Below are 10,100 nucleotides of genomic sequence, written 5' to 3'. Positions count from 1 at the left end.
GATAGTTTTATTGCTTTGAATTTCTGCGCATTTGTATATACATAAATATCATCTTTTTTAGATTTGTATAAAAACTGTACAAAGTGTATTCTCATTATAGTCTTTACTGTTTGTACCTTATTTATATAATATTTTCCTTCTCTTTTTTATTTAACATTTTAATTTTCTTCCGCGGTCTTATTACTGCAAGGAACTAAGACTATTTTCGATTCTATCGAACTTTCTGGCTTTACATAATTATCACGTTTATAATGATAGAATATCTCGACATTCTTGTCGTAAGGTTTATCAAATATGCAATCGATTTTCTCGGCGGCGAGGTAACAGGCACCCACCGCTGCTGGTTTTGTTAAACGTAGTAAACTTAGTTCATCCAGAATACGAGAATTATGAATCTCCTCAACGAAACCATCCTGCATAAATTTCCACGATTTCCAAACCGATCCTACACAGATGACGTTTAGGCCGCCACGACTTAGCTTGATATCCTGTAAGAGATGCAATTTTTTAATCATATTCCATCAATTATTTAAAGTCAAAGCAAGGTGCTTACACTATGAGCTTTCTTCATAAGAGCCACGACATGTTTTGCAAGAAGTATTCCACTTTCTCTTAAAATATGCAAGGACAATGGGTCTCCTTTCTCGCAACCGATCGCAACCTCTATAGCGAAGCTGGCGAACGATTTTTTATTAAAATTACCATAGATATGTGGCAGCATTCCTTGCCTATCTGTTACATTAAAGTAATTTCTTATAGCTGGCCAAACATAGTGTATTGGTTGTGGAGCTTGGACCAAACCGTCAATATCATCGAAAACGTATTTACAGGCTCGGTGGGCAATCCAGTACGCTGGAAATTAGATTCAAAATTCAAAAATTGCGCCGCAAGTCTTTATACAATTATTTCAACTACCTAACATACTTTTCAGTTTTAAAACGTAGAATGTACCATTAGTGTCTCATGAGAAGTCCCCTAGAAAGCATATTCCTTAATGCATTCCAGGGGACTTCTCTTGGTACACTTAGTATGTACATATTTCTGTTGGTACATACCACATGTTCCTAACAGCACTTTTGAATCGCTCTTATATAATTTTGTCTATATATACCACTGCCTTCGTCTCCAAGTATGTGTCCCCAGCCTCCACAGCCAATAGTTTGACCATCGGGATTGATCAACAACGCATTGCTTCCGGTGCCAGCGATTAAAATGATTCCGCCACTCTCCAAACCAGTCCTGATGCTGCCTAGAGTGTCTGAACTGACTACATACTCCTTAGCTATGTCAGGATAATTTTTTCGTAATGTGTCCTCGAGAAGACGACTGGTGCTTTCTTCCTCGCAACCGCTCAAACTAAGACCCTGAACATTAAAAGGTAATGAAAAAGAATTCACTTAAGGAAGAAAACTACTGTGACAGCTAAAAATAGAAAAACCATTTTGAAGAATTTTTTGCGGAAAAATTTAAAGTTTTTTCTGAAAAATCTTTAATGCTTTAATAAAGTACATTTCTTGAGCTACTTCTTATACAAATTTCATAAAAAAATATTAATTATTTCAGTCATAGTAGAAACGTGCGTAAAAACTCTTCAAAAAGTGGTTGAAAACAGGCAGACATGTAGCTTTTCACTGCAAGTTCTCAAAAGAGAAATAATTCTATTTTCTTAAGCTATAAGACAGTAGCTCTAGTTGCACATATAGATTTGAAAAAAGAAAAATTCGTTATAAAACGGTAGAACCTTGAAGAAAATTTTGATTCTTTTTAATCAATCACTGTGGTTTCCCTCCTTAATTTTATCAATGATAACTACACGAACAAATTAATCACCCAGTTCAGTGAAATTCTAGATAAGTGATCTTTTACAGTCATTACTTACTAAGCAATCTAAAGGGACTGATTCAGGTATCTCTAAAGCTGCCTTCCCTCTCTGTACCATAGCATTGATCCTCGCAGTAGTTTCCAACATTCCAAGATTCTAAACACAAAAATGAACATGTGTTAGCAAACTGGATGAAACAATAAAGATCATTGTTTCTAACACTGTATAATTACCCAGTGATTGGTTTCGGGTCCTTTTACTTCTGTTAACGTTTTTCCTTTCCCATCTATAATTATCAAAGTGGACCGAGTAGCGCCGCTGTAAATGATTTATATTATAATAATACGACGTTAACCGGTTATACAAGTATGTATCGTACCTCTGGTCATACTACACTATTAATTGTAATAGTTTACAGCAAGGGTCGGCAAACTACGTGTAAGTTGAGAAGTATTTTTAGTTTTAAAAAATTATTAAAAAACAGAATTCAATTTACCTCATTTTCTATTTCTGTTTATCTATTCTATGTATCTCATTAGTAAAGAGGTATTACAAATGGTTGCACTTATGAATGTACCTATTTTAATTTCGTCAATAAGGGATTTGTGGAGAAATTGTTCATATTTTAAGTATGTACCAACATAATTATCTCAATCTTACCTTGTGACCTGGAGAATCTAAAAATATCTAATATCTGATCTTTTACATAAAAATAAGTTTGCCGACCTCTTGTACACAGTATATGTAGAACGTAATACTTGGAAGTTAAAACAAGAAAGCATACATGACCTGTTAGAATCAGTTAAGGTAATTACAGTCGAAGTAGACCATGAATTGCATTTATTTTGTGCACGTAGAAGCTAGATTATAAAATAAATCGAATAAAATTATGCATGTAATGGTATCCAATTAGTTGAAATACCGAATACGCGTATTAAATAAAACATTTTATGTTTAAATTGTTAACAATTTTTCGATTTACATTTATATACACACGCAGGGAAGTGCAATATTGCTATAGTATAAAAATAGACAAGCTGCAGACGTATTTATTTTTATCTTACTTTTGATGATACCGTGCATAAGATAGTTTGCAAATATCCGTATTTACATAAAGAAATATCTAGTGATAACGATAACGACATGAAGGCGAGGACATTCGTAGAAATTTGATTAAAATAACAAAAAACAATACGTCTGGACAAAATATTACGTTTTTACTGATTTCGATAAATTTTGATAAATGTATTCATATTTCTTTAAATTTGTTATCTTGTGTGGCAGTGTTCTGATAAGCATAAATCTAGTACTTAATTGTGATAATGTTGTATCAATTAGATCGTTTTTAAAGGCCTTTCAATCAAGTATTTTTCAATATTTATGATACCATTTAACATATTTATCTAACCATTGAATTAAGAAAAAAGAATGTTTATACATATAACAATTCAAACAGTCCATAAAATGTAATTATTTTTATTCACAAGGAATTCTAAGATTCGAAATAATAAAACACGAATTCTAATTCTAAACATTATGAAAGAAAGAATAATAACAGGTATTCCAATTGTTATATTCAAATCCAAACTCAGTTACCTTATCAACTGAGCAACTTTAACCGTCAACTTCTACATCATAAATTTAATATTTGAAAATATTTGTTCACGATTTCATAAACCTTCTTTTCCAGTTATTCTGAAATGATACCTCACAATTGAAGGGACTAAAGGGACAAGAATCAATTGAAGCTTCACACGAATGCAGAAGTCGATGCGACATTCTTCGCATAAATTAGAAATGACGAATAGAACGCGTAGAATTGTGCACTCGACATAAAACGACAAATCTGATCTTATCGACACGCATTAATAAAAAATGCATGCGTTTATGGTTACGATAAGAGACTGCATTCTGATTCCAATATCGAACAATACAGTTGATGATCACTTCCATAAGATTTACGCAAAGTTATGTACAAACATTTAAATTCAAAGCATTAAAGAATTAAAGTAAACGTTTAAATTCAATTTTATCGAGTAATTTTTAATTACGCACCCTTCGATACCACCGATTCTGATCTGCTCCGCATACTGCGACAAATCCACCTTCTTCGGCATCATAGCCTGCTCCTCAAGGTCCGCTAGGTAACTTCTACGTGCCTGTTCCCTCAAGTCTCTACGAAGCTGATACTCATCGACACGCTGCTTTCCCTTTTGTTTGCGTTTGCCTTTGCCTTTCTTCCCTGCCATTTTTTAAATTTGTTTCTGTTCTTCAAATCTTTCTTGTTGTCTAAGGGATGCAAGGATTTAGGTATGGGATCTAGGTACGCAGCTACGCATGACCAGTCGACACCGTATGAAGATGACGCGCAAGAGTAATCACTTCAAACTTATTATTATATTTAAGCACTGAATATGTAAAAAGTTTTCATCGCCAGAAATAACTGATAAAAACAGAAATAGGAAGTAGCAGTTGCCTTAACTGACTTACGATATCGCGAAATGTAAGCGTACATTTTTGTTTCAGGAAGAGGCGACAATCTACTTAGAAAGATAATTTTCAACATATGGCAATGTCTCTTTAACTGCGACGATTTTTGCCTTAATATCTGCGATTGTATGTTTACATCAGTACTTAGAACTCACTTCGCAGAGGGAATAATTGTGTAAGAATCTAGTTCATATCGTATTTCTTCGCATTGTGTTCTCCGTTAACTTCTCTGAAAATCCTTCTCCCTGATAGCTGCAACGATAAGGTTCTGAACTAATCGCAATTAATGAGACATCACTGTAAAGGTATACAAAGGACGAAGGTATATAAAAATATTCGAAATATAATAAATCCCTTAATAAATAACGCATAAACGACGTGATGCATAGTATTCAAAATTCAATTTTTTGTGCAAACGAAATCTGTGCATTAACTTACAATAAAATTGTTAACGGTTCTCGCATCTTGAATTAAAGTATCATTTAATTATTAATTAATTTATGTGTTACGATGTGATTCGTGGAGTGTGACTCCACATGCTATGGTGCAAAAAATTCCGGCAAACTCACGGAATAACGGATGTGTTACCTGAAAGGTGCAGTGGCTGTCACAGCTTACAGAATCACAAAAGACGATACTGCCTCACTGTGCGAAGTTGCCTTCGTTACTGCTACTTACTGCTTACTTGTTGTTAGTCGTTGAACCTTTCACGCTGAATGCAAGCAGAAGATAGCATCAACTTCAGGTAGATTCACACTATCCCTCTGACTGACAACTGGTTGCCAACAATCGACACTTTTTTCGATGGGTTTTATGTAAACAGTGTTGTTCAGGTTGCACCCTTTGCTCACTGATAACAGGTTATTATTTAAACTCAATGGGAGAAAATTTTGATGATTGACAACTGGCTGATTTATAATGTGAATTAGGCCTTAAACAGGATTTTGCCAAGTGTCAGAAAGGAAAGCGGGGATTTAGCGATCGGGCATGAATCAGATATCAATTTGTAACAATGTAGATTGGAAAATGAAAGTATATTTTGCTGCCATCTAGTAATGAAAACAGAAATGGGCGCGGTAAATTCAAAAATTCAAATCGATATATTACATATATTTGATTTGAAATATATGCCTTCTATATATTATTTAAATATCTCAAAATGAGAAAATTTGAATATTTGAATACAGTAGACTGTATTTGAGGTAATAAATAGATAAAAGTGTTCCGATAAGGGAATTTTCGGATAATAGAACAATCATTTTTCTAATATTAAAATTTAAAATGTATTCATACAGAAATGAATAAAATTTATAATCTTTACAATATTTAAGGATTCAATATCTTTCTAGCTGCTAAATTACGTAAGTATAATTATAGATGTGTAACAAATTTAATATCTGAACATTTTAATTTTTTTAATTAAATTAAGAGATATGCATGTAGATATCATTAACGATGAAGCAACTTTTTTAAGAAAAAATTGTTCTAGTAACTTGGAACCAAATTTTATGAAGGAATGCATTCATTTTAAAGCTTAATGCTTTGCAAAACGATGGTATGAAACTGATACATCGATCAATATCGCGACACAAAATGAATCAAAATACTGGAAAAAAGAAAAGCGAAGAAGGGTGATTAGTTTATTAAATTAAACAAAAAAGAACGATTTCTATACAATACACTCTAAAATGATCTTGCATTTCGTCCTATCAATTATGTTTTTACTCTATTATTTAATATTCCTAATCATTCCCATTAGGATCGCTAGGTAAAATTACCGAATCCGTCAAAAAATTACATCATCTGAATTATTCTGTTCAACTATGGAGAAAGGCACTAACTGCACAAAAATATAAAATTCAGTTTTTTGCATTCTTTGACATTTTTGAACATTGTCTATCTCATTTTAGTGCAAAATAAGAGTAAAGTGTTTTTAGTCGATATTGCCTTTCTCAATACAATTCAAAGTGTACAAAATTGGTTTATGAAACCCGTAACGTGTAGAGGAAACGTTTTCGCGCTTTTGATTTCCTTATGTATTATTTCTTCTTTTAGTATATACCTCTAATTGAATCTATGAAGGACAGAAAGCGATCATGGAAAGTTTCGCAGTGCATTATATTATATTGTTAGCATTTATTAAAAAGTAAATATGATCGGAATTATATCGTGTTTGGTACCATTTTAATCAGAAAAATCTCACCAATCAGTCTGTGAAGTTTTCATTAATGAGAAACTAAAAATAAAGAAATTTTAATAGTCCATTAGTATTGTCTCACCTATATAGAACCCAGATACACTAGTAGAGACAAACCTACACTGGATAGTGTAGAAGATAGACTTGGTACCACTAATGTTTAGCTCCAGAGAGCCACGAGAGAATACTGTACAATACCCGCAATCGAGAGAATGCTGTACTTGAACAGTATTATAAACATAACGAAACTCATACAAACGCATATCCAGTACGCCAATCCGAACCTGTTGTATAGCAAGTTGTATTAGTCCAATTTGTCAATCTGCGTGTGTGGAGAAATATTAAAAAGCTATTTCAAATGAAAACACCTTTTTTTTCAATAAGGGGGAAGGTGTGTAACAGCATGTAATGGTAACTTCAAGGGGCGCGAAGTTTAAACCGAATCACGAACGTAATAGAGAAAGGAGTTAAGAGTGAAGTAGTATAAAATAGATTTGAATTTAGTTTAGAAGATTTTCAAATAGGTTATTTCAGGCAATGAATTAATAAATCAATATTTCCTTAGAAACATTTTATTAAATATAAAAACTTTATCTTTTCCCCTCTTTCTAAGAAAATAGGCTGATTCCCAAGATGTCATGTACTCGTATTTATTAATATTAATAAATAATATTCTCATTGGTTTTTAATAACTAAGTTTTTTAGAAAAATCAACAAGATGTATTTATTTTGATTTGTGAAAGCCATTATTTTGTATACTTAAATCCAGTTAATCCTGATCAGACGCATTTTTACGTTTCTTGCTTTACAAAATCTAATCATTCAAGTTTGAGTCTAAAATTATCTAAATTATTTCTGCGAGCAGAGCGTTTCCCATTTTCAAAAAATCCCTAAATACCATGCAACCTCCCTCAGCAGTGCCACCTTTCGGCATCTTCCGAAACCCTCGAGCAACAAAACGTCATCGAGTGAACGATCTACCTAAAAGTGCGGCTCTCCCGTTAATCCGTGGTTGCGACACCGTGAGAGCCGCGCGGTGGCGACCGCACACTCTCGACTTGGTCAGCGCGCAGCGAGGCGAGCGAGCGAGTTGCATCGAGACGCGAGAAGAGTACGCAGAGGTGGCCGTATGTATCTGGCTCGGTGGGTCGCCGTCGGCCATTGTCTCTGACATGGAAGCCCATCAAAATGGCAGAGGTCGTGCAGATGTTTTTGTTCCTATATAAATCGAAGTACCGTCGGAAAGAAGGGCAGTGCCGTGGTGAAGTGGTACGGGATCAGTGCGGTGTAATTGCGGTGCGGTGGCCGATACTGTGGGCGGCGCTGTTCTGCTGGGTGGTGCATGGAACCGCGGCCGCCTCCACCTCCTCGTCCTCGCTGACGACGGATACGACCTGCGACACGGACACTTGCGTCAACGGGGACTGTGTCAATGGCACCTGCGTGTGCCACGAGGGCTGGCAGGGCACTGCGTGCCAATTCTGCGGCGGAAAAGTCAGGTGAGACGGCACCTAATACGTACACATCTCGCGCCGATGATCGTTCACCTCTCTCGTTCCGCGTGCCCCGTTCCTATTAGAAGACGATAGAAAAGGCCCCTCTGGGATCGCACGCGTCGATACCTCCGTGCCATCTCTGTGCCACCTCTGTCCGAGGCGCGATTAACTGTACATTCGGCGAGCGTGCGTGCAGAGGTGTCGGTTTTTAGGTCGACTTTGATCTAGCTCGCCTACGTTTTCGCCACCCCTAGCTGGAGGAGGCACGTAAATAAACGGCGAAGCGCGGAACGTGCGTACGCGCGGCTCTCTCGGATTTAATTGCTTCGCCCGTGCCGCGTCTCGAGCGCGGCCTTTTGGAAGGGGAACGATCGGTCATTGTCTGCCACGGCGCGAGCAGGCTACGCGATGGAGGAGTAATCGGGACATTTCGCGAATATAACGGTGACAGTGACCGCAGGAATCGGCTGGGTTACGTGGTCACGCCGCGCTGTTACGAGGGCCTCCGACGTCGGGGATTAGATTTTGCGTCGATCGATCGACGGCTTTAAACTTGACAAGGGAGAAACTAGGGATTCTTCTGCACACTGTCAAGGGTAGTTCGCTGTTGTTTTTCTTCTTTCCTCGTCCCGAGATGGGAGCTAAGTTCGAGTCCTGACGCGCTTCAAAATCGAAACGCCGCGGTTGTGCAATGTTTATTCTAGAAGCCCGCGTAGGCGCTGGGAGCATAGAGAAAGAACAGTTAGCATCTCGGCGCCGTTGAGCAACCGCGGTATGAAACACGATGCTAACGTTGTGTTGGGTTACGAGGCCTCTTGCGTTTCGTATTCTGAGGCTGTACGACACGGGGACACAAGTGCGTTCAACCGTCGCGACGATTCAGGGAAACGAAACTACTGTGTGCATGCACGCACACAAATTCGATAACGACATCCTAGCGTTGCTCCTCTCAGTTTTTACGCATCACGCGAAATTTTCACGATCCTTGTGTATCGGGGTTCGCACGCTTGGGACGTTTTACGAGCGGCAGATAAGAGACAATAGATATACAATGGGTCTGGAAGCACAATAATACGCTGACTTACGTTTCCCTGGCTTACGTTAATTCAGAATAAGATCCCTCCTCGTTTTGAAGTTATTAGAAATTCTGTGTATTACAGTCGTTTTCGTGTAGTAAACTTTCTTCAGGCTTTGTCAGGTTCTGATAATGTCCAACGTGTTTAAATGAAAAATGAATGATTTTATTTGATTTCACTTGAACAACATATTTCATGATTTTGTCAAATATACGTACATACTCACTATAGTATGAAGACATGAGTTTAAAATACACATACTTAATGAGAAATGAAAGATAAATTGTATGTTGTCTCGAGATGGAATTAAATCTCTGTATTCGATATGTGGTGACGATTGATTCCAAGGGTCAGTCACAGTAAGAGTCAAAACTGTATGCTAAATTTTGCCTACATACTCGTTTTTATTAACTCTCGCATACCAATGAATTACATCTCTAAAGATTCTGGTCTTTCTACTAATATAGTATATTATACTACAAAACTTTACCTTTTTATTTTAAAATCGATCTTAAAATCAATTAGGTCGTAATTTCAGGTTATTACTTTAAAAAGAATTCGAGTTGGTAAAAAGTCGATTTCTTATAGGAACAACTCTGAAATCTGAAACTCAACATAAGAGTTTAGGTTTTGAAAGTTAAACATTATCTCGTGCGAGTTGAAAGTCGATTAACTGTAATACGAATTTAAATTTCTTTTGTGGGATCACTTGTTCCATAGTTTCACTGTATTTTTTAATTTTACGTTCTTTGCTCTACCACACCAGCGAAGTTTCCTCAAGGAAATTCCAAACGTCCATCCATCTACTCAGCCTCCACTGCGTGCTAACAAACACTGAACGCATTATTAGTATACTCGAAAAATTCGATTTTAGACACTGAACAGCGTTATTTTAACGATGTCAATTGATCAGCAGTAAAGGTCCTTACGATCGCAGACTTAACCTAGATTCAGCGGGAGACACGCCGTCGTTTCAAATCTTCATCCTGTACTCGTGAATAATTGGCGCTGGAAATAAC

The 10,100-nt window shown here is 36.6% G+C and overlaps 2 protein-coding genes across 9 annotated transcripts in view; one reads left to right on the top strand and one right to left on the bottom strand.

Moving 5' to 3' along the window:
• Positions 1–4: 4 nt before the first annotated feature.
• Positions 5–5,273, bottom strand: Nagk (N-acetylglucosamine kinase). 6 transcript variants are annotated; one of them, XM_076384110.1, is made up of 8 exons: positions 4,998–5,272; positions 4,751–4,900; positions 3,878–4,064; positions 2,056–2,140; positions 1,880–1,978; positions 1,112–1,364; positions 554–852; positions 6–488 (listed from the first exon to the last, which is right to left on the bottom strand). In XM_076384110.1, the coding sequence occupies exons 3-8, from the start codon at positions 3,940–3,942 to the stop codon at positions 159–161; spliced, it is 1,131 nt and encodes a 376-aa protein (XP_076240225.1). In that variant the 5' UTR covers positions 3,943–4,064; positions 4,751–4,900; positions 4,998–5,272; the 3' UTR covers positions 6–158. The 6 variants fall into 6 exon arrangements, with proteins under 6 accessions (XP_076240221.1, XP_076240225.1, XP_076240222.1 ...); XM_076384106.1 differs by lacking the exon at positions 4,751–4,900 and having other exon boundaries at positions 5–488; positions 3,878–4,564; positions 4,991–5,273; XM_076384107.1 differs by having other exon boundaries at positions 4,751–5,272.
• A 2,296-nt stretch (positions 5,274–7,569) lies between these two features.
• The window catches only part of Dsd (attractin-like protein dsd), a 31,751-nt gene continuing 29,220 nt past the window's right edge, over positions 7,570–10,100 (top strand). For all 3 annotated transcript variants that reach the window (XM_076383970.1, XM_076383971.1, XM_076383969.1), the window contains exon 1: positions 7,570–8,008. In XM_076383970.1, coding sequence (XP_076240085.1) covers positions 7,698–8,008 — 311 coding nt within the window. In that variant the 5' untranslated portion in view covers positions 7,570–7,697. The remainder of the gene's footprint in view (positions 8,009–10,100) is intronic.

This window comes from Calliopsis andreniformis, chromosome 9 (genome assembly GCF_051401765.1).
Source record: "Calliopsis andreniformis isolate RMS-2024a chromosome 9, iyCalAndr_principal, whole genome shotgun sequence".
Taxonomy (NCBI): domain Eukaryota; kingdom Metazoa; phylum Arthropoda; class Insecta; order Hymenoptera; family Andrenidae; genus Calliopsis; species Calliopsis andreniformis.
The sequence above is the reverse complement of the archived record's forward strand: the minus strand, read 5'-3'. Positions and strand labels throughout refer to the sequence as shown.